This window comes from Pristiophorus japonicus, chromosome 16 (genome assembly GCF_044704955.1).
Source record: "Pristiophorus japonicus isolate sPriJap1 chromosome 16, sPriJap1.hap1, whole genome shotgun sequence".
In the NCBI taxonomy this organism is placed as follows: Eukaryota; Metazoa; Chordata; class Chondrichthyes; family Pristiophoridae; genus Pristiophorus; species Pristiophorus japonicus.
Window position 1 is genome coordinate 132,874,817 of NC_091992.1, and position 24,491 is coordinate 132,899,307.

Sequence of the window (24,491 nt, forward strand, 5' to 3'; positions counted from 1 at the left end):
TTCTGTTGATGATGTGAAGCGATGTGGGCAGGCAATGAGATTGATTTGATTATGCTGGAGAGCACGTTGAGCAGGTGGTGGTGGGCGATGTGTGTGTGTGTGTGCTGCTCTTGCCCGATGGTCCCAGCGAATGGCCAGAACCATTTTCACGGTCAGGCCTCATCTAAATATTTTGGGATTGATCATTGATGATGCACTGAAAGGAACTGGTCAGTGTGAAACAACTATTAATAAACAAATGTGACATTGGAGTATGTCTGGAGGAAATAGGACAACTGATGCAACACACAGTTTGACAGGTTAAACCAATACAACAACAACTTGTATTTATATAGCACCTTTAACGTAGAGGAGCGTTATAAGACACAACAAATAAATTTGACACAGCCACATAAAAAGAAATTATGGCAGATGACCAAAAGCTCGGTCAAAGAGGTAGGTTTTAAGGAGCATCTTAAAGAAGGAAAGCGAGGTAGAGAGGTGGAGAGGTTTAGGCAGAGAGTTCCAGAGCTTAGGGCCAAGGCAACAGAAGGCACGGACACCAATGGTTGAGCGATTATAATCAGGGATGCTGAAAAGGGCAGAACTTGAGGAGTGCAGATATCTCAGGGGGTTGTGAGGCTGGAGGAGATTACAGAGATAGGGAGGGGCGAGGCTATGGAGGGATTGAAAATAAGGATGAGAATTTTGAAATTGAAGCGTTGCTTAATTGGGCGCCAAAGTAGGTCAGCGAGCACAGGGATGGTGGGTGAGAGGAACTTGGTGCGAGTTAGGACACCGGTAGCCGAGTTTACATAGGGTAAAATGTGAGAGGCCAACCAGGAATGCATTGGAGTAGTCAAGTCTAGAGGTAACAAAGGCATGGATATGAGGGTTTCAGCAACAGATGAGCTGAGGTAGGGGCGGAGATGGGCAATATTTCGGAGGTGGAACTAGGCGGTTTTAGGTATGCCGGAAGTTCATTTCAGGATCAAATATGACGCCTAGGTTGCGAACAGTCTGAGTCAGCCTCAGTCAGATGCTAGGGCGAGGGATTGAGTTGGTGGCTAGGGAATGCAGTTTGTGGCGGGGACCAAAGACAATGGTTTTGATCTTCCCAATATGTAATACTGTGCAGATCAATAGTGACAACAGTTCTGGAGTATTGCATGCAGTGTTGATCACCGTATCTTTAAATAAAAAGTCGATGGAAAATTGACCCGGGATGATTTGAAGCCTTAGGGGATCAAGTTATGAAGTAAGGCTCAAGCATGTAAACTTATTTTCACTTGAAAAAAGAAAACTGAGGGGAAACATGCTACAGATCTTTAAAACAGTGAGAGAATGAACAAACAAAAGAAAGAATGAACTTGCATTTATTTAGCACCTTTTACGTCCTCAGGACATTCCAAAGTTCTTCACAGACAATTAATTACTTTTGAAATGTAATCATTTGTTATGTAATAAAGTAACAGAAATGGTTGAAATAAGCAAACTATTTAACTTGGGCAATAAGTATAGGATTAGAATATACAAGTCAAACATTCACAAGCCTCAAGCAAGGTTAGAGATTGGGAAAAATGTATTTCCCCCACAGGCTATTGGTAAGTGGACCAGACTCCTATAAAAGTACTGCAAATTACAAGAACCACATCCCCTGTCACAGGTGGGACAGATAGTGATTGAGGGAAGGGGTGGGTGGGACTGGTTTGCCTCATGCTCTTTCCGCTGCCTGCGCTTGATTTCTGCATGCTCTCAGCGATGAGACTCGAGGTGCTCAGCGCCCTCCCGGATGCACTTCCTCTACTTAGAGCGGTCTTTGGCCAGAGACTCCCAGGTGTTGATGGGGATGTTGCACTTTTTCAGGGAGGCTTTGAGGGTGTCCCTGTAATGTTTCCTCTGCTCACCTTTGGCTCGTTTGCCGTGAAGGAGTTCCGAGTAGCGCGCTTGCTTTGGGAGTCTTGTGTCTGGCATACGGACAATGTGGCCCGCCCAGCGGTCAGTGCTTCAATGCTGGGGATGTTGGCCTGGTCGAGGACGCGAATGTTTGTGCGTCTGTCCTCCCAGGGGATTTGTAGGATCTTGCGGAGACATCGTTGGTGGCATTTCTCCAGCGACTTGAGGTGTCTACTGTACATGGTCCATGTCTCTGAGCCATACAGGAGGTGGGGTATTACTACAGCCCTGTAGACAATGAGCTTGGTGGCAGTTTTGCGGGCCTGGTCTTCAAACACACTTTTCCTCAGGCGGCCGAAGGCTGCACTAGCGCACTGGAGGCGGTGTTGAAACTCGTCGTCAATGTCTGCTCTTGTTGATAAGAGGCTCCTGAGGTGTGAGAAATGGTCCACGGTGTCCAGGGCTGTGCCGTGGATCTTGATGACTGGAGGGCAGTGCTGTGCGGTGAGGACAGGCTGGTGGAGGACCTTTGTCTTACGGATGTTTAGCGTAAGGCCCATGCTTTCGTATGCCTCAGTAAATACGTTGACTATGTCCTGGAGTTCAACCTCTGTATGTGCACAGACGCAGGTGTTGTCCGTGTACTGTAGCTCGACGACAGAGGTTGGGGTGGGCTTGGAGCTGGCCTGGAGAGGGCGAACGTTGAACAGGTTCCCACTGGTTCTGTAGTTTAGTTCCACTCCAGCGGGGAGCTTGTTGACTGTGAGGTGGAGCGTGGCAGCGAGGAAGATTGAGAAGAGGTTTGAGGCGATGACGCAGTTCTGTTCGACCCCAGTCCGGATGTGGATTGGGTTTGTAATGGATCCGTTGGTAAGGATCACGGCCTGCATGCCGTCGTGGAGCAGGCGGAGGATGGTGCCGAACTTTTGGGGGCATCAGAAACGGAGGAGGACACTCCATAGACCCTCGCGGTTGACAGTGTCAAAGGCCTTTGTAAGATCGAAGAAGGCCATTATATGGGATGGCGTTGTTCCCTGCATCTTTCCTGCAGCTGTCGTGCTGCAAAAACCATATCTGTTGTGTCCCGCAGGGGACGAAATCCGCACTGTGACTCCGGGAGGAGCTCCTCGGCCACAGAGAGAAGGCGGTTGAGGAGGACTCTAACGACAACTTTCCCAGTGGCTGATAGCGCCTTGCACGGCCACTGGACGTCGCATGGCGCTTTACAGCCAATGAAGTACATTTTGAAGTGTAGTCATTTCTGTGATGTAGGAATCACAGCAGCCAATTTGCTCACAGCAAGCTCCCACAATCAGCAATGTGACAGTGACCAGATCATCTGCTTTGGTGATGTTGATTGAGGGATAAATATTGGCCAGGGCACCGGGGATAGCTCTCCTGTTCTTCTTCGAAATAGTGCCATGGGATGTTTTATGTCCACCTGAGAGGACAGTTTAATGTCTCATCCAAAAGACAGCACCTCCGACAGTGCAGCACTGCACTGGGAGTGCCAGCCTAGATTTTTATGCTCAAGTGCCTGGAGTGGGACTTGAACTGAACCCACAACCTCCTGACTCAGAGGTGAGAGTGCTACCAAGGCTGACACTAACTCTGGTTTTTGCTCCACAGGTGGAACTTAGTAGCTGAAATTTGGCTCCTGTGCATGATAGCGCCTGTCTGCAGCAGGGCATAGAGGGAGTGGGAAATTGAAAGCAATATCTGCGCCCAAAATTTGTGTTTGTTCCAGATTTTGCAACAGCCCTGGGGGAGCCGGAGGAGGCCCGTGCTGGGGGATTAATTATGCAAGATTCATGTGTCCCTATAATTTTATGAATTTGGGGTGTCTCCTTGCTGCCTCGTGAATTCCAATACATTATGATATTGATGTGCTAACAGCACCTTTAAAAGTTGGAGCAAAGCACATTCCCTTTGCTGCAGAGCCACTGGAAGAACTCTTAAAGCAGTGACGCATTAGAGCTCATTTTTTGCCTTCTGTTGCTCACTTTGCAGTGCCCTGTTGTTGTTTTGGATGCTTAAACTATTGTGTTTTTATTTTGAATGTAAGATTTGTTTCCCTACCATTTGAGAGAGTTTATTTGAGAGAGGCAACAGCACTCTATGGTTAGCATGGACATTCCTTTCAGAATTTTCCTTGCTCTTAGGAAAACAGAGGATACACAGTTTCATAGCCAGCAGCAGAGGTAGCTGTACCACCAACAAGCTCTTAAATAGGGACCACGAAGTGGTGGTCACTATGTCCAGAGTCACTTCGCCAAGACTTGTCAAAGGCTTGAGATTTAATTTGATCCTTCCCAATTTTCAAAACACTTTTCTATCATGGCCTTCTTTTGCCAGCAATCATGAAGATATTGATGAACTGCTAAGTGTTTCCTGAGATCTGCCAGAGCTGAGCAAATGGTTAGTGCATTCCACAAGGTATATGCAGCATGTAAGTGGGTGTTGGGATGTCTTCAATGGCTCCATCCACGAATGTGGGTTGCCTTGTACAGGTTGAACCTCCCTTATCCAGAACCACCTCTCATCCAGAACCATTTCCGGCCACCAGATGGCGCATGCGCAGAACTCCGACATGAACAAATTGAAGTTATTCCTCGCTGCCGACTCCCGCAATCACTGGCCTGACCCCGCGATCCACTGCCGCCACCCCCCACCCCCCCCACCCATGATCTCTCTGCCACACTCCCAGCCCCAAGCCAGCCAGCCCTGATATCTCCTTGCTCCGTACCTGTACCATCCAATTTAACGTGACCACCCCTCGTCCGGAAAAATCCTTTATCCAGAACAGACCAGGTCCCGAGGGTTCCGGATAAAGGAGGTCCAACCTGTACTAGCGTCAGAGAGAGAGATGGCGTGTATAAAGATAAGAAAACAAGGTCTACTATGGTTCTTAAAGGGACTATAACATGCCACCACCAAAAAAATTAAGTTTAAAAAGAATGCTTACCTGAATGTGGAAGTGGCTGCGTTCACGACAACCTAACTTTGCACACGGGGCTGTCGAACGGGCATTTGGCCCCTTATTTATATATTCAAGGGTCTAATGCCTGCTTCAGGTGAGGGTCCGGATGCCTATTTTTTTGTCTATACTATCATTGTGGGCAGCACACATCCGGCTCGCAATGAGAGTGAATTTACCGCTCGCTATATTGAAGGCTTAGGCCTGTTTAGCTCCTGAAAAAGGGCATGGTGCCATTGATTTTCTAGGCTGACTGGTTGCGAATCATCAGGAATTTAATGGTATACTAGTAGTTTTTCTTTCAAACATAAATTTGAAGCACTGAAATGCTAGGTATTTAAAACTAGTCTCTAACATGGTTTTATTGTTAGTTTTCGGTCTTACCTTGCTATTGCTTTTTGGAAACAAAGCTGCTAAAGTGAATACACCCAGTATGGGTCCTAGAATTAGCCCATCAACACTTCGGGCTAGCTGAGTAGAAATATAAAAGAAAGATGTTACATCAACAGGAATAATAATATTGCTGTCAAATATAATTTTATAAATTAAACTAAAACCATAACATAATTATATTCAACATAATCATGTGCTTACCTCCATTACATTTTCTTCGAAGAGAGAAGTTAATGCTGCCATACCCACTATTGAAAGCCCAAATATCATAGCTAGATATAATACAGAACACAATTAGCAGGGAAGTTCATAGACATAAGAACATAAGAAATAGGAGCTGGAGTAGGCCATTTGGCCCTTCGAGCCTGCTCCACCATTCAACAAGATTTTGGCTGATCTTGTACCCCAACTCTACCTTCCCGCACTATCCCTTAATTCTCTCAGTTCCCAAAAATTTATCGACCTCTGTCTTGAATAAACTCAACGGCTGATTTGGAATACTTTACTTTTTCATTTCTTCTCTTCAATTTGTTCCTCTCACTGCAATCACCCCTGGTGAGTTCAGCTCACGTGGAGGACCGGGCTCAAATCTGGAGCATAGGCGGACTCAGCGATTCAATGGATAAACTCACTGAGCCATGCGGGTTGAGTTTAGAATACTTCTTACTGTGCATATGCCATCCATTTCTTGTTTGAAAGATGTAATTTGCATGCTTGCTTGCTCCATCAGTAGTATAAATGCTGGTATTTGTAAGTTCTTTCTCTCAGCAGTGGGTTTCCATCCGAACAAATTGGGTATTTGGCTGCTACCTCCAGGATTTTTCACATCCAGTATGTCAAATGACAGCGTAATGAAGGGAATGCATCATCTGACATATCTGCTGCCATCGCCACTTCAGTAAAGTGGGGGTCAGGAGCCCAACTTGCTGGGCAGGAAACCCACAAGATGGGGTGGAATGTCAGTTTTACACCCCCACCCAATATTACTCTCCTTTGAATTAAATGAAGAGAAAAATTGGCCGGGGTGTGAAACCAGCGTTACACTCGATCCTGTCAGTTTCCCGATGGGCGGGTTAGGTTAAAATTGCCCGGTTTGTTTTTTTCCTGCTGCAGCAAGGCCAAGGCAATGGGGCAGGAGGTTTAAAAGTCAAAGGACAATCAAGCCTAGAGCAACAGTTACAGAGCAATTTAGTGCATTAGGTGTGAGGCGCCTATTAAAAGTAACAAAAAAAAAGCATTTTTGACTGTACCTTGGGCCGGGGGGTGGGGGAGGGCAGTTGCTGCCATCCATGCTCATCATCATCATCATAGGCGGTCCCTCGAAACGAGGATGACTGGCTTCCACGCCAAAAAAGGATGAGTTCACAGGTGTTTCGAATGAAGGACCCGAACTACATCCTGAAGGGTGAAAGATGCCTGTGCGTGAATTTTTTTAACGTATGGTGGCCGTTGCACACCAGCCACCACATGGGCATGACAGAGCTAGGTCTTGGTCCAGTGGCAAGGATTACCCAAGACGACTGGAGACCAGCTCTGCTGCACAGACCCAGTGCGCAGACTACCGTGCAAGCGACACACCTTCTGAGACAACAGAGGTGGATATTTCTGGAATCGCCCTTGTGAGAAAGCTCTCCCTCACTGATTCGGTGGATACGTGCATGCAGACCAGAATGTCACAGCTACCATGGTCAGTCTGTGTGAATGATTTGCTCTGAGCCGGGGTCTCGGCCCCCTGCTCCCACCGCTCGGGAGGTGTGACGGAAGACTATCCACAGTGACCATGCTGGAAAGTGCGTGTTCAGCAAGTCTATAAGGGAGTCGAGGGTTATGGGAAGCATGCAGGGAAGTGGAGTTTAGGCCATGATTAGATCAGCCATGATCTTATGGAGGGGCCAATTGGCCTACTCCTACTTTTATTTATGATAGATTTTTGGATATTAAGGGAATCAAGGGGATCGTGCAGGGAGATTAACTCATTCTGTGACTGGTTAAATGCTGTAACATCTGTAATAGTTCAGTCTCCAAGAATTTCCTCTTCCCCCAACTTTCCCCTCTTTGTGAAGTCCTGCTAAGACACAGGTTGTCGTGGCACTGCTCGGTCTGCAGGGATGAGCCGAGACGGTGAGTATCGGCAAAGTATTCGACCGTGGAGAGTATCACAGCTGGGCCCAGTTCATCCATGCTACACAGCAGCCGGTCCCACAATGGCTTTCCTTCCCCTGCCCACTCGAGGCAGCTGAGCACACAGCAGCACAATACAGTCACCCTGCCAGGAAAACTTAAATGGGATGAACATCAGAATATCCACCAGGATTAGCACATAGGCAAACAGGTCTCACTGCACCACTCATCTGGCTAGATTCCTGTCAGATCAGAAAATCTGGACCATGCAGTCCAACACCCCAAATCTGAATGGCTTTACTCTCAACCCCCTCCCTCCTACTGACTGCACAAATAGCAGACTTTAGACAGAAATTTAAAAATGGTTATAGAAAAGAGCACACCAGCTTCCTCCAAATTAGTTCCTCCAATACATAATGAAAATGCTGTACATATTTTTGAGCCTACATGTATTTTTGTTTATATTAAATAGATATATAGCTACACATAAAATTTTTAATCTTAACAAATCACTGATGGTCTAGATCTCAACCATTTCTGATTTGCAACCTTGTCTAAAAAGATTGCTATAGTTTTTGTTCTTCACAGGTCTGGCTGAGACACACAACTGTTTACATTATTTCTGCACATGATTTAAAAAAAAAAATTGCCCAATTTAGTTACCCCGTGTATTGGGCCCAAGTTTCAGCCTCAGTTGCTCCTGATTTTTTGGAGCAACTGGTGTAGAACAGAGTATCTTAGAAATTCAAATTCTCGGCATTTAGTTTGCTCCAGTTCTAGTCAGTTAGAACAGTTTCACTTTGGAACAGAATTTTTTTTTCAAAAGGGGGCGTGTCCGGCCACTTACGCCTGTTTTCAAAGTTTCGTCAGTGAAAACTTACTCCAAACTAACTTAGAATGGAGTAAGTGAAGATTTTTGTACACTCGAAAAAACCTTGTCTACACTTTAGAAAATCAGGCGTAGGTTACAAATCAGGCGTAGGGAATGGGGGGGGGGGGGGTTTAAAGGGAAGTTTACAAACATTAAACACTTCAGTTTTACAAATAAAGAGCCATCATCAATAATAAATGATAAAAACATCAATAAATCAACCAATAAATCAATCAAAAAAAATTAATAAGAAATAATTAAAAAATAAATCAATAAATAAAACATTTTCTACTTACCGACTGCAGCAGTGGGAGCCCTCCAACAGCGTGCTGGGATGCCCTCCTCAGTGTGTCTCTGTCAGTGTCTCTATCTCTCTGTCTGTCTGTCTGTGTGTCTCTCATTCTCTGTCTGTCAGTGTCTGTGTTTCTGACAGCGAGGGGAGGGGGGGGAGGGGGGTGGAGGGAGAGGGGGGGCAGGAGAAGGGGAAGGGAGAGGGGAGGAGGAGGAGGAGAAGGGGGGAGGAGGAGAAGGGGAAGGGGGGAGGAGGAGAAGGGGAAGGGGGGAGAAGGGGAAGGGGGGAGGAGGAGGAGGGGAAGGGGGGAGGAGGAGAAGGGGAAGGGGGGAGGAGGAGAAGGGGAAAGGGGGGGAGGAGAAGAAGTGGAAGGGGGGAGCAGGGGAAGAAGTGGAAGGGGGGAGCAGGGGAAGGGGAGGAGGAGGAGGAAGAGGAGAAGGGGAAGGGGAAGGGGAAGGAGAAGAGGAAGGGGGAGGAGGAGGGGAAGGGGGGAGGAGAAGGGGAAGGTGGGGAAGAAGGGGAAAGGGGGGAGGGGAGAAGGGGAAAGAGGGGGAGGGGAGAAGGGGAAAGAAGGGGAAAGAGGGGGAGGGGAGAAGGGAGAAGGGGAAAGGGGGGAGGAGAAGAGGAAGGGGGAGGAGGAGGGGAAGGGGGGAGGAGAAGGGGAAGGGGGGAAGAAGGGGAAAGGGGGAGAGGGGAGAAGGGGAAAGGGGGGAAGAAGGGGAAAGGGGGGGAGGGGAGAAGGGGAAAGGGGGGAGGGGAGAAGGGGAAAGAGGGGGAGGGAGAAGGGGAAAGAGGAGGAGGGGAGAAGGGAGAAGGGGAAAGGGGGGAGGGGAGAAGGGGAAAGGGGGAGGGGAGAAGGGGAAAGAGGTGGAGGGGAGAAGGGGAAGGGGGGAGGAGAAGGGGAAGGGGGGAGGAGAAGGGGAAGGGGGGAAGGAGAAGAGGAAGGGGGAGGAGAAGGGGAAGGGGGGAGGGGAAGAAGGGGAAAGAGGGGGAGGGGAGAAGGGGAAAGAGGGGGAGGGGAGAAGGGGAAAGAGGGGGAGGGGAGAAGGGGAAAGGGGGAGGGGAGAAGGAGAAAGAGGGGGAGGGGAAAGAGGTGGAGGGGAGAAGGGGAAAGGGGGGAGGGGAGAAGGGGAGGGGGGGAGAAGGAGAAGTGGGGGGAAAGGAGAAGGGGGGAAAGGAGAAGGGGGAAGAAGAAGGGGGGGAAAGGAGAAGGGGGGAAGGAGAAGGAGGGGAAAAGGAGATGGGGGGAAAGGAGAAGGGGGGGAAGAGAAGGGGGGGGAAGGCTGAACGGGCCCGGCCAGGCCAGGCCAGGCCAGGCCAGGCCAGGCCAGGCCCAAGACTTTGGGCTGGGCTCGTCCCCAGCACCAAATTTACAGGTAGGTGGTGTTGGGTCGGGTCCGAGGTCCGGGGTCGGGAGCGCGGGTCGGGTCGGGGGGTGTGCGGGTCGAGAGAAAGCAGGAGCTGAGCGTGGGAGGCAGCCTTATGCATGCAGCCCCTGTGAGGCTATTCGGCCATGGCTAGGGGCTGTGTGCTTCGGGCCCCTCCCACACAGTTTTGGGCAGAGGTCCCGGCACTGTTTTCAGCGCAGGGACCTGGCTCCGCCCCCTACAGTTCATGCTGCGCCGTGCCCGACTCCAGAGGACCAGCAGGGAGCCGAGAATATGTAAGTTTTTTTTTAGGCGCACTTTGTGGCGCGAAAAACGGGCGTCCAGGTCGGGGCTGCGCCGTTCTAGGCGCTGCCCGAAACTTGGACCCGATGTTTCAGGGTAAATAATATCATCACTCTTCCTATGCTTTAAGCTCTGTACTGTAGGAGTTTCAGAAGTTGAAAGGTAACCTAGAAGCTTTGAGATCAGTGTTTTCTTTCTATCAGAAAAATGATTCCAAGGTTTCCAGTTAGGTTTTAGAAAATCTTCCACAAAGACTGCAGCAAGAGAATTGATGCCCGAAGATGTTGTACTGTGGATAAGAAAAATAAAGCAAGAATGATTAAATCAGATACAGTATGAATATAGAATGCAAATATGCATGTTAATATTGGCTAGTGAGAATTTTTGGGGTCAGCTTTTAGATTTCAATCACCCTTTCTTTATCTAATTTGTAAATAAATATGCTGTTTTGGCCTCTCATCATTGTGAGGCATGCTTCTGGGAAGATTTACCACAACATAAAAAACATTGAAGAGTTTCAACTGTTGGATTTTACTGTGTCCTTTTCACACTTACAACAGTTAGCTTGTGCAATCGGGTAGAAATTTGCAAAGTGAATTCAGACTTGCCCGAGGTATCCAGGAAATAAAATTGTAGATTGTTTGATTCTGCAAGAACTAGAATACAGAGGCAGGACAGAGTCAACAATTCTTCTGAGAGGGTCTTGTACATGGAATAAAGCATGGTAGGGTAGCTGGAAGGGCTGATTGGCCTTTGCTTATTCTTAATATCATAAGTAATGATGCTGTGTGGTTAATGTTTCAAAATCTATAATGATATTTTCTAGAATCTCTCTGGCTCCTTTTATATTTTCTCAATTTCCTTTAAGGACTCCCAGTGTACACCCATTCTCTGGAGCCGGTGGGAGACACTGCATTTATTCTCATGCCCCTACTATTGGCATTTTCAAATTGCTATGGACTAACTCATTGATTTTTTTCCCTTCCTGATGTTAGGAACTCACCATGTACAATTCAGTGGCTCATCACTTATGGTACAACATAAATAGCCCACTATTTCTCTCTGCCTCCCCCATGCACAAACAGATATTTTGCATAATTTCAAAATCACAATGAGTACGTTTTGTAAGAATTTATATTTTATTGAATTATTATTCTATCAAACATACTGTGGATTCTAATATCTAGAGTAACATATTACATACCTCAGAGTGCCGCTAAATGCACTAGCGATAAAAAGTCCCGAAACTCCAGGTATGTGAGATAACAGATCCAAAACTAGTAAAGGTGTCATCTTCAGAAAGATTTTAAAATAAAAAGAATTGATAAGGAAATAATTCTTGCCATCTGCACTACAAGTTAAGTATTTCCTGGAATTTGTCAGTGTTCACAAATTGGATCAACAAAAATAAATACACCAAATATGATCACTTAAAAAATATATTTAAGCAACTTGGAGCTTCATCCATTCTCTATGTCTTCTCATTTACATTTTCTCTATATTTAATGCAAACATACTACAGTGCCAACTTCTCATCTTACTGAAAAATCAATTTCTTAAAATCAGTAACCTTAACCTCAAATAAATGGATCAAATCCCCTCACTGATGCACAGTATCACTTTAACAGATACCACTGAATTGTTTATAGCAGAATTAAAATGAATGGTCCCCAGTTGAGAAAATTGCTAAAAATATTCAGTTATCTTAAACAGATTTGACTTACTTAGATTAATCTGCCTGGCCTGTTCACAAAAATTTCCACACTGGAGACAGAGATTTAAAAAACATTCATTCCTGTGATGTGGGTGTCGCTGGCAAGGCCAGCATTTATTGCCCATTCCTAATTGCTCCTGAGAAGGTTGTGGTTGCTCAGATCAACAATAGAGTGGGAAACAGAGGAGCAGTTTTAATAGGATAAGGTTGGATTTGCTCCACTTTACAGCTTGAGGTTCGAACGTACTAGGAACTGGATTGATACCATTGGTTGGCATTAGAAAAAAAATGACCATTAAAGCTGCTGCATTATCATAAAAACCTAAAGGGTCCACTTATGTCTGTTTGTGTTATACATAATTCCAGTCTCACATAAATTCTCTCTGAAGTGGCCTAGCAAGAAATTCAGTCGCAAAACATTTATTTAGGGCTGAGCAATAACATGGAGCCTTGTTAATGTTACTCAGATCTAGAGAACAACATTCAAATAAATTCTCCCCAGTACTATACCTAGCTGATGTGCTTTAGTGCTGGAGTTGGACTTGAATCTATGACCTTCTATCTCAGAGGCGAAAATACAACAAAAATAAAAAAATCTGAAGTATGATCCTATCCTTTTGATGACTCTTCATGAGCTCAAGCAATAACTCCAACAGTTCTCAAAGATAAGGGAAACTCACAGCTGCTGATATAAGGTTAGATTTAAAGACCACACAATTCAAGGATTCAAATAAAATTCTCTCATTCCTCCCAATGCAACAATCAATGTGATGGCACAAGCTATGACGATTTGTATTTCTGTCATGCTCTATACATACAGGAAGATGACTCAAAGCAGTTTACATTGAGGACAAAACAGTGCATGCTGAGAGGAGGATATGTAGGGGCAAAGAAAAAGGTTTGATAAGGTTTTTGAAACCAGGAAGTGATGTGGCAAGGCAGTGAAAACTAGGGAATATGTTCCAGAGGACTGGAACATAGTGGTGAAAAGAGGGCAAGCCAATTTCTCAAAACAAATCTTACCATCTTCTCCTAAAGGGACTGACTCTTGCTCTGCTATGAGTCTACATGCAATGTTTTGCATTCAGATATATTATCCAAGTGACCATTATTCATCTGCAAGCCTCAATATTGAATGTTTAATCATGGGGCCATTAGAATTGAGCCCAATACTATCCCATCATGATGCTCACACATGTACAGTGTTAGCAGGGCTCACTTGATGGTGATTAGATGATGATTAGAGATGGGAATCCCCAAGTGATCTTCTTCTTCCTAACCCAGGTACACTGAGGCCAATTGAGACTGGTTGGCCGAGATCAGCTAACTCAAAGCAGATTGGGGATTGACCCTCGGGCTATCCTGGTGACAATTGCTTCACTAAAGCTTCATGAAAATATTCATGAGTTTGGTGCTTGAGTATTTCATGCCTATATACAAAGGTAGCTAGAATTACCTTATATGTTACTACGCAAATGAAGAGTTTATATATATATATATACATATATAAATGATTTGAGTTAGTTATACAAGTGAAGATTTGTATCCTTTGCTTTTTAAAAAAACTTTTTTTTTGCTTAATCTTTGTGTTTATGCAGATGAGGGATGTTGGTACTGGAGAACATAGCTTTAGCATCCAGGACACCCAGTGGTAGCTGCAAACACAACCAGCTGCAGAGTAAAGGTACGATAGTTCAGGAAAGCATCCTCTAGTGCATCATATCCTACACCAGCCATTCCAGTGACTTTTCCGAGTTATACCGCCAATTAGTATTAGATTATGACAGTTGTGAGCTGTTGAACCATGCACACTAGGAATTGGGTTGAGACCAGCCAAACTCATTTAATGCAAGACATTTACAGCCAGAAGAGAGACAAGTTTTTCATCCTATTGGACTGAACTAGGCTCAAAGCTAGAAGCTAGGGTGCAAGGGCAGTGTGCTAACCCGCAATGCTATCCAGTTCCTCTAAAGTTCCTAAAAGTTGTGATTTTAAAAGAATGTATTTACTTGCCTGGTTGGTATTGCTGATTCTGTTTGTCTCCATTGGATCACAGGTTTCATAAACAGCATACATAACCAAACCACATAAACATGCCGCAGTCGACAACAGAAGCATACCAATCCAGTTGAGGAATATAGCCCTGTTAAATAAGAAAAAACTGTTGGTCAGCACACAAAGCTGCACTACACATTAAGAATAGAAATGGTAGATATTTATTACCTGATGTTCATTGGATATATTCAAGAGGGAGTTAGATATGGCCCTTACGGCTAAAGGGATCAAGGGGTATGGAGAGAAAGTAGGAAAGGGGTACTGAGGTGAATGATCAGCCATGATCTTATTGAATGGTGGTGCAGGTTCGAAGGGCCTAATGGCCTACTCCTGCACCTATTTTCTATGTTTCTATTCCTATGTGTCATATATTTTAATAATGTGAACTTGGAATAAATGATGAATGAAATACCTTCTGGCCAATGTGGGTCATTAAATAAATAATGATATGACTGAAGTGTTTCGTAAGGATACCTGTGATACAATCAGGAGCTCAATCCATACAGACTTGGTGTGAAGTTCTTCAGGTGGAACTACAGGCATGATTAAGAAAGAAATAAAGAAAGACTTCCATTTATATCGCATCTTTCACGGCCACCGGGTGGTCTCATAAGAACATAAGAAAATAAGAAATAGGAGCAGGAGTAGGTCATTTTGCCCCTTGAGCCTGCTCCGCCATTTAATAAGATCATGGCTGATCTGATCGTGGGCTCAGCTCCACTTCCCTGTCCGCTCCCATAACCCTTTACTCCCTTATCGCTCAAAAATCTGTCTATCGCCGCTTTAAATATATTCAATGACCCAGCCTCCACAGCTCTCTGGGGGCAGAGAATTCCATAGGTTTATGACCCCCTGAGAGAAGAAATTCCTCCTCATCTCAGTTCTAAATGGGCGACCCCTTATTCTTAAACTATGCCCCCTAGTTGCACCTCTCTGCATCTATCTTGTCGAGCCCCCTCAGTATCTTATATGTTTCAATAAGATCACCGCTCATTCTTCTAAATTCCAATGAGTATAGGCCCAATCTGCTCAACCTGCCTTCATAAGTCAACCCCTTCATCACAGGAATCAAAGCACTTTACAGTCAATGAAGTACTTTTGGAGTGTAGTCACTGTTGTAATGTGTGAAATGCGGCAGCCAACTTGTGCACAGCAAGCTCCCACAAACAGCAATGTGATAATGATCAGATAATCTGTTTTTGTTATGTTGATTGAGGGATACATATTGGCCAGGTCACTGGGGATAACTCCCCTGCTCTTCTTCGAAATAGTGTCATGGAACCTTTTACGTCCACTTGAGAGAGCAGACGGGGCCTCAGTTTAATGTCTCATCTGAAAGACGCCACCTCCGACAGTGCAGCACTACCTCAGCACTGCACTGGAGTGTCAGCCTAGATTTATGTGCTCAAGTTGCTGGAGTGGGACTTGAATCCACAACCTTCCAACTCAGAGGCGAATGTGCTGCCCACTGAGCCACAGCCGACAGACGCATAAGATAACAAACCTATAAATGTAAATGTAAATGAAGCAGGAACTTCATTACACTTGGAACTATTAATTTATGAATGGGATTACCACCAGGAAGTGAAAACTTAATTATGAAAGCAGATATTGATGCAACTGAGAGTACAGGGATATGGGCTTGTTTGAAAGTTCTATTTTGGTTGGGCCAGCAGAGTGACATTAGGCTAACAAAACAAGTAGCGCAATCAACTAAATATGCACAAGACTATTACATGGTGCCCCCGGTTGCAGGAAGCTTGAAGCTAACCAATGATTTCATTCCACTCACTTAGCCAGGTAGACAATAACCTTGTACCAAGGCAAGAGGGAGAATAAAATTGTTTATGACAGCACCAAAAGTGAGTTCCAGTCACGCATGGTGAATGAATGGCTTGCAGACTTTTACAAGAACCCAAAAAATAGGAGCAGGAGTAGGCCATTTGACATCTTGAGCCTGCTCCGCCATTTAATAAGATTACAGCTGATCCAATCATGGGCTCAGCTCCACTTCCCTGCCCGCTCCCCATAATCCTTTATTCCCTTATCGCTCAAAAATCTGTCTATCTCCACCTTAAATATATTCAATGACCCAGCCTACACAGCTCTCTGGGGCAGAGAATTCCACAGATTTACAACCATCTGAGAGAAGAAATTCCTCCTCATCTCAGTTTTAAATAGGCGGCCCCTTAATCTGAGATTATGCCCCCCTAGTTGTAGTTTCCTCTATAAGTGGAAATATCCTCTCTGCATCCAACTTGTCGAGTCCTCTCATTATCCTATATGTTTCAATAAGATCACCTGAACTCCAATGATTATAGTCCAAATCTACTCAACCTCTCATAAGTCTTCATAAGTCAATCCCCTTATCTCCGGAATCAACCTAGTGAACCTTCTCTGAACAGCCTCCAGTGCAAGTATATCCTTCCTTAGATATGGAAACCAAAACTGTACGCAGTATTCTAGGTGTGGCCTTATCAATACTCTGTACAGTTGTAGCAGGACTTCTCTGTTTTTATACTCTATTCCACTTGCAATAAAGGCCAACATTCCATTTGCCTTCCTGATTATTTGCTGTACCTACATACTGACTTTTTGTGTTTCATGCACAAGGACCCCAGGTCCCTGTGTTCTGAAGCACTTTGCAATTTTACTCCATTTAAATTATAATTTGCTTTTCTATTTTTTCTGCCAAAGTGGATAACCTCACATTTTCCCACATTATACTCCATCTGCCAAATTTTTGCCCACTCACTGAACCTGTCTATATCCCTTTGCAGATTTTGTTGTGTTCTCCTCACAATTTGCTTTCCCATTCATCTTTGTATCATCAGCAAACTTGGCTACATTACACTCGGTCCTTTCATAGATTGTAAATAGTTGAGGCCCCAGCACCGATCCCTGCGGCATCCCGCTAGTTACCGTTTGCCAACTGGAAAATGGCCCACTTATCCCGACTCTCTGTTTTCTGTTAGTTAGCCAATCCTCAATCCATGCTAATATATTACCCCCAACCCTGTGAATTTTTATCTTGTGCAGTAACCTTTAATGTGGCACTTTATCGCATGCCTTCTGGAAATCCAAATACACCACATCCATTGGCTCCCCTTTATCCACCCTGCTCGTTATATCTTCAAAGAACTCCAGCAAATTTGTCAAACATGATTTCCCTTTCATAAAACCATGCTGACTCTGCTTAATTGAATTATGCTTTTCCAAATGTCCCGCTACTGCTTCCTTAATAATGGACTCCAGCATTTTCCCAACGACAGATGTTAGGCTAACCGGTCTCTAGTTTCCTGCTTTCTGTCTGCCTCCTTTTTAAAATAAGGGCATTACATTTGCAGTTTTCCGATCCACTGAGACCTCTCCAGAATCCAGGGAATTTTGGTAGATTACAACCAATGGATAAGTAGAGGAAATATCTTTTAAAAATCAAATTAAATAAAAACATGAAAATTATCAAAGCTAAAGTATATTTTGCATACTTTAAACTCTTCAATTTGGGTTCTCTTGAGCTTTCTACAAATTTTGTAAGATTTAAAATTTAATTTAAACTGATTCTGCTTACATTATGTAGAATCTTCTTGCAATCTACTGGAAATTATTTCCAATGTTATTCTTTTTTAATTTAGTGATGGAATATGGGAGTCGCTGGTACGATCAGCATTTATTGCCCATTAACTACTAATCCAGTAACATAGCCACTAGACTACTATACCCAATAAAGACATTAGAAAGATGTTAATATCTCTCTTTTGTCCTTTATGGCACATCTCAATGAAGCACTGGAATACATATGAATATTAGGATTAGGAGCAAATTGCAGTACATCTCAGTGAGACATTGTAATACTGCAATTAATGGAAAAGGATAGACATTACTATTGCTGACTTTAAAATTGTAAGGTTCATTCAATTTTTAACAAGTGACCAAAAAAGTATAATTTGATGTTGAGATAAGGATTAGGGGCCGAAATTGCCCCCTGCTGGAAATGGGGTACAACTACCGCGTTTACACTGTTTTCACCGCTGCGGTGGCCTCTTGCGTGAAATTCTGCTCTTTGGCTTTTTTTTCGCCCAGGGCGGAAGTCGTCATAATGGGGACGGAACTGGGGCGGAGAGCGGAATTTCGGTCACTCGAGGGGCGGAAGTGGGGAGGTAGGCGGACTGTTCGCTACTGTCACTCATCAGTGTAGCGCTAATGACATCATCACACTGGCGCATCACCACATCTCTCCCCTTCACTGAAAGGGGAGGGCCACTGCAAGCTCTGCGATTCTTTTAGTTAGGTCCACTGGGTCAGCGCCTGGCACCCAAGAGGAGGTGCCAGGCTGCATGTTGGCGGACTGACCGAACCCGGGGCCATAATTATCGGGCCAACCTGGCAACAATAAGATATCGGCCGCAGCAGTACATTCTCCCCTTTAATGGTGGCCGCACCGCCATTTTACACACCGTGTACCGGCAGAAAAAGCACCGAGCGACGGCCGCAGGATTTTTTCTGCGGAATTTTAAGTTCGGTGGTGGGGGGGGGGGGGGTGGAACATAGGTGGTGCCGCTCTGATGATGCACTTAGGACGGATCAGCAGCAGCGGGGCAAAAATGGAGGGAGCAAAACCGCCGGGATACCGCAGGAGGCCAATTTAAAAAATGGCAGCCATTCGACTAAAAATCGGCGGCCATTCCACTCCGCCGCGTGGCTGCCACTTTCCAGCAGTAACCTCCTCCTCCTCCTCCTCATCATCATCATCATCATCATCATAGGCAGTCCCTCGGAATCGAGGAAGACTTGCTTCCACTCTTAGCATGAGTTCTTAGGTGGCTGTACAGTCCAATACGAGAACCACAGTATCTGTCACAGGTCGGACAGATAGTCGTTGAGGGAAAGGGTGGGCAGGGAGCCTGGTTTGCCGTACACTCCTTCCGCTGCCTGCGCTTGATTTCTGCACGCTCTCTGCGACGATACTCGAGGAGCTCAGCGCCCTCCCGAATGCACTTCCTCCATTTAGGGAGGTCTATGGCCCAGGACTCCCAGGTGTCAATGGGGATGTTGCACTTTATCAGGGAGGCTTTGAGGGTGTCCTTGTAACGTTTCCTCTGCCCGCCTTTGGCTTGTTTGTTGTGGACGAGTTCCGAGAAGAGCGCTTGCTTTGGGAGTCTCGTGTCTGGCATGCGGACTATGTGGCCTGCCCAGCAGAGCTGATCAAGTGTGGTCAGTACTTCAATGCTGGGGATGTTGGCCTGGATGAGGACGCTAATGTTTGTGCGTCTGTCCTCCCAGGGGATTTGCAGGATCTTGCGGAGACATCGCTGGTGGTATTTCTCCAGCGACTTGAGGTATCTATTGTACATGGTCCACGTCTCTGAGCCATACAGGAGGGTGGTTATTACTATGGCCTTGTAGACCATGAGCTTGGTGACAGTTTTGAGGGACTGGTCTTTTCCCCAGGCGGCTGAAGGCTGCACTGGAGGCAGTGTTAGATCTCATCAACAATGCCTGCTCTTGTTGATAGGAGGCTCCCGAGATAGGGGAAGTGGTCCACACATTGTCCAGGGCCACACCGTGGATCTTGATGTTTGTGGGGCAGTGCTGTGCAGCGAGGACAGGGTGGTGGAGGACCTTTGTCCTACTGATGTTTAGCATAAGGCCCATGCTTTCATACGCCTTGGTAAATACGTCAACTATGTCCTGGAGTTCAGCCACTGTGTGTGCACAGACACAGGCGTTGTCTGCGTACTGTATCTCGACGACAGAGGTTGGAGTGGTCTTGGACTTGGCCTGGAGACGGCGAATGTTGAACAGCTTCCCACTGGTTCTGTAGTTTAGCTCCACTCCAGCGGGGGGCTTATCAACTGTGAGGTGGAGCATGGCAGCGAGGAAGATTGAGAAGAGGGTTGGGGCGATGACGCAGCCATGTTTGACCCCGGTCCGGACATGAATTGGGTCTGTGATGAATCCGTTGGTAAGGATCACGGCCTGCATGTCGTCGTGGAGCAGGTGGAGGATGGTGACGTACTTTTGGGGGAATCCGAAACGGAGGAGGACGCTCCATAGACCCTCGCTGTTGACAGTGTCGAAGGCCTTTGTAAGGTTGAAGAAGGCCATGTATAAGGGCTGGCACTGTTCCCTGCATTTTTCCTGCAGCTGTCGCGCTGCAAAGATCATGTCCGTTGTGCCCTGGAAGGGACGAAATCCACACTGCGACTCCAGGAGAAGCTCCTTGGCCACGGGGAGAAGACGATTGAGGAGGACTCTAGCGACGACTTTCCCAGTGGTTGATAGCAGGGAGATTCCTCTGTAGTTGCCTCAGTCGGACTTGTCCCCTTTTTTAAAGATGGTCACGATCACTGAATCTCTAAGATCTCCTGGCATGCTCTCCTCCCTCCAGATGAGAGAGATGAGGGAGCGGTAACAGGCCTTAATGGAAGGGCAATTTCGGCCCCTAAGTCTCATATTCTATGACCTCAGCTCCATCCCTTGATTAATTCATTTCCATATAGATAAATGCTTGTATTTATTAGGTATCATACCATTTGGAATTCTCCTGGGGATCAATGGCGGGATCGGTGGCGTGTTGGGTGGGAAAGTATTTTTTATTGACAGTGGGTCGGGTACACCACACCTTTCCCGTCACTGAGCAGACCTTCAGGCAGCGACGACGACCCAATTCAATTCATTATAATCTACTTAAAAGACCCTTTACAGGCTTTTTTAACTTATTGTTTAACTATAACTTCATGGTGATGGGAACTACGCTGTTCGGGGATGACATCTGTCAACCTAAGGCAGGAGTTCAGTGATCATTGCTCCAGCTGATTCCTTGACAGCTTCAAATGTACAGTAAAAGCTTCCACCTGACAGATGATCACTTTCCTCAGCCACAAGCTGCTCCTCACTGAATTTCCAGAACAGAATCTGCAGGCTGCAAGTGTTTGTACCAAAGTCTCTATTCAGTTTCACCTCATTATCTCTTTCACCATTGACAGATCACTTCTGTCATCTGTATTTCACCTGCCATCTATTCCATCGGCATGGATGGCGTTTATACTCTCTCACCTTGGTCCTCAGAATCCCACCACGATGAGCCCCAACACCAGCAGCACATGGCGCACCAGCAGCACCAACGACAACACCAGCCTTCTCCACAATCACCTGATGCTGCACAGCACACAGGCATCAGCATCCAACCACATTGCTGCCCGGGAGCCCAGGGATGGTCTCATCATGGCCAGATTTACTTCACTTGACACTGTACACCCTGGCTACCACATGATGTGCCAGGTTGACACCCCCACACATCAACACCATAAAGCATCCCTACAATGACCAAGCCATTCCTTTCACACTCATCACCATTGCTGGGGGGTGGTGGGGGGGGTGTTGCTACCGTTATGTTTCGCCATTCACAGCAACTCACTAAGTCACTTCCAAAAGTATACACAAATCTGTCCAAGAACGCAAAGTGTTGAAAATAAAGATTTCAATGTTTGACAGCGCAAACTTTACATAAATATTGGATAAAACACCCAAGTGCCTACCCTTGTGTGTTGTTAGTTGGTATGATTGCACTAGGATGCGGCTGAATGTGAGGGGTCGTTAGTGAGATGGGGATGTGATAATATGGATAGAGAGGGATGGCTGGAAGTGCAAGGTAAGTTGGTGTGAGTAAGGATATGGAGGAGAAGGGTAGGGAAAGCAGAGTGATGGAGATGTGATCAGAGGCACAGCAGGATGAGGTTGAGTGTGGCTTTGTACTAATGTTTCATGATCTACTGTGATCATTGAAACGTTTGCGGCATTGCACCTCCTGACCACATCCCTGCTTGTGCCTTCCTCTACAATCTCCTGGGGAGGTCTCTTCCACTTATCAGAAGGGAAGAGGTCCTCCCTGTGTGTTCTGACTCACTCCATAAGCAAATGGAGGGAATCATAAGAGAACCCGAGTGCAGCCCTCTGCCTCTGTGCCGTGATTGTCGGTGTTTGCAGCACTCCAATGTTGTAAAACAATGCTGTAGAGCATTGAAGTGCTGATAACACTGACAGCACAAACATCAAAAGAAATGCGGTCACAGTCCCTTTAAGGAAACTGGTTGAGGACACGTCATGAATGATGTCACCAGACCCGCTTCCTCTAATTGGACCGGGAAATACAGTGAGCAGGGCTTAACAAGCCCCATTGAGGCAAGACAGCGAGATGGAGCCAGCAGCAGGACGGCGACTCGCCATCGATACCGGCCCTGCCCAGGTAGGTAAGGTCCTGGCCACACATGGATCACGTAGGGTTGGGTAGGAGAATGTCAAGTGTTAGCTCTTAGTTTTGAACACAAACTTAATCTTTAATTATCAGTTTAACTTACTTTTTTGCCTCTTTTTCACTCTTGCAGGCCAGGTATCTTTGTACCTGTGCTTGGTTACAACTGTATATTGCACACCATACAAATGTACCTCCGATCACTGTGGTCCAAAATGTATGTCTTCTCCTTGGGTCAGGATCAAAGCTGAAAGAAAAAATATTTCTCTAACCAACTGCAACATTTATATTTCTATTTTGCACAGATCTCTAAAAATAAGATTAGATTTATATGGACAGAAAATCACCAGCTGGGAGCGCACTGCTGATGCACAACAAGGAGCAGCACTTTGGATGCTATTTACTCCTTAGAAATGACCTAAAGCACTTTAAATACAATGAACCGAGTTTGAAATTTGTGATTTGTTATATATGCAAAAACAGCAAAGTTTTTGGACCCGATTTTCCTAACCTTTTTCCTTGGGAAACATCTATTTCCTAATGGAAAGGTCAGCAAGAAAAGTGCGGAGACCTGTTCCGTCAGGGCTCCACCCACTTTATGTTGTCTCTGAAATTCCAGGGCTTCCCGTGAAGGATGGAACAGGGCCCATTGCTGCCATGGTAATAAAGGAGCAGTCCCAGTCCTCTGGTCTCGATTTCCTGTGCTTACATACCATGGGTATCCTTTTCCATTGGTGCCCCCAAGAGGTTGACAGTGAACTTTGCGCCTGGACACCCTCTCCTCAGATTTGAGGGTCCAAGGGAGCTAAGCAACAAGGTGAAGATATGCTGGACACCTTTAAAAGGAATTCCATTATCTACTTCACCTGCAACATCTTTATTAAAATCAAGGAAGTTAGTAAGGTTTGATCTTCTCCTTCTTCATTATTTCTTAGATGGTCATTTCAATATAGGTACTCCATCAGTCTACACCTAACAATGGTTTCTACTCCTTTGCCTAGTATGGAAGTTAGGCCTCTAATTTTCTGTGCTGGATTTGTCTCGATTATGTTGTTATTAAAGTCACTAAATTGAGTCCAATCATATTGGTACCTAACCAACAGTCAGATATTACTTCATGATCTAGCCAGTGCTCCGCAAATCTCCTCCCAGGGTTTCCTCATTATCCCCGAATAAATGTTATCAGATTCAGAGAATTTATTTATCTTTAGTTCCATTGACATATTCACTATCTCTCCTACAGTGGCCTGAGAAATTTCTAGTAAATTTGAGGCACTGGAGCTTTGGTACAATATAATTATGCTATCCTCCTTCATGAATACTTCTTTAGTATTTTGATTATTTCCCCTTTTTCCTCCACATCACCTTCATTTTTATCTTTTAGTATCCTAACTTCATATCTAAGTGTTCTTTTGCTGTTCTAATACTGTAGATGCTTTAGTTGTGTGCTTGGCACAGTGGTGAAGTGTACTGTGTATGATTCTAAAGTGGTGTGAAAATCGAAATAAACTATTGTAGCTATAAAGCCATAACAGCACTTCAAATTTACTCACTCAAAAAAATTGATGCGCCCACCACTCTCTGCAATTCTCCAAACCTTTCCAAACCCTCCAACGTGAATTACTCCTTGAATCAGCACAGCAAGAAGGCCAGCCAGCATTATACAGATTTGGAACACGTCTGTCCACACAACAGCTTTGATGCCACCCTAAAAAGAAATAACAAATAATAATAAAACATTCTTTAATTTCCAGTAGAGACATCTGAGCAAGGGATACTACATTAAACAGAGTTCTGAGTGCCTTGATCATGATTGATGTACATGTACATGTATGGATAAATAACAACCTGACAATAATAGAGATGACAACAAGGCAAACTGCTTTTGGAGGAAGAAGCTGTCACTAACACAATTTATTTGATATTTAGCAGAAAGAATAACTATTATATCAGACATGAAAATGCAGAATGTCTATACAAATAGATCCCATAATAAGTAATAAAGTAATATATAGGGCTGAGACAGAGAAAGCGAAAAACACAAAACAAGAGCTTGCAAAGTTAAGATGAGCAAAGCAAGAATGGTAAAGGGCACAAAATAAGTCTCTGAGAAGAGAAAAAAGCAAAGAAAACATGAAAATTAAAAATCACACCGAAAACCATGAAGATAGAGAAAGAGCGATAAAGGAAACAGAAAGTGACAGAGACATGAAGACAATAGGCTGCAAATTGGTTGTTAAAATACTGGCTTAATAATCTATTTGTATTA

The 24,491-nt window shown here is 45.2% G+C and overlaps 1 protein-coding gene across 1 annotated transcript in view; it reads right to left on the bottom strand.

Annotated features, from left to right (window-relative positions):
* LOC139226232 (sodium-coupled monocarboxylate transporter 1-like) overlaps nucleotides 1-24,491 on the bottom strand; it is a 79,114-nt gene that overhangs the window by 20,869 nt on the left and 33,754 nt on the right. Inside the window, exons 7-13 of the mRNA XM_070856854.1 lie at nucleotides 23,776-23,930; nucleotides 22,329-22,469; nucleotides 13,927-14,056; nucleotides 11,404-11,492; nucleotides 10,367-10,488; nucleotides 5,447-5,517; nucleotides 5,237-5,323 (exon numbers count right to left, since the gene is read on the bottom strand). Of these exons, the coding sequence (XP_070712955.1) occupies nucleotides 5,237-5,323; nucleotides 5,447-5,517; nucleotides 10,367-10,488; nucleotides 11,404-11,492; nucleotides 13,927-14,056; nucleotides 22,329-22,469; nucleotides 23,776-23,930 (795 nt within the window). The remainder of the gene's footprint in view (nucleotides 1-5,236; nucleotides 5,324-5,446; nucleotides 5,518-10,366; nucleotides 10,489-11,403; nucleotides 11,493-13,926; nucleotides 14,057-22,328; nucleotides 22,470-23,775; nucleotides 23,931-24,491) is intronic.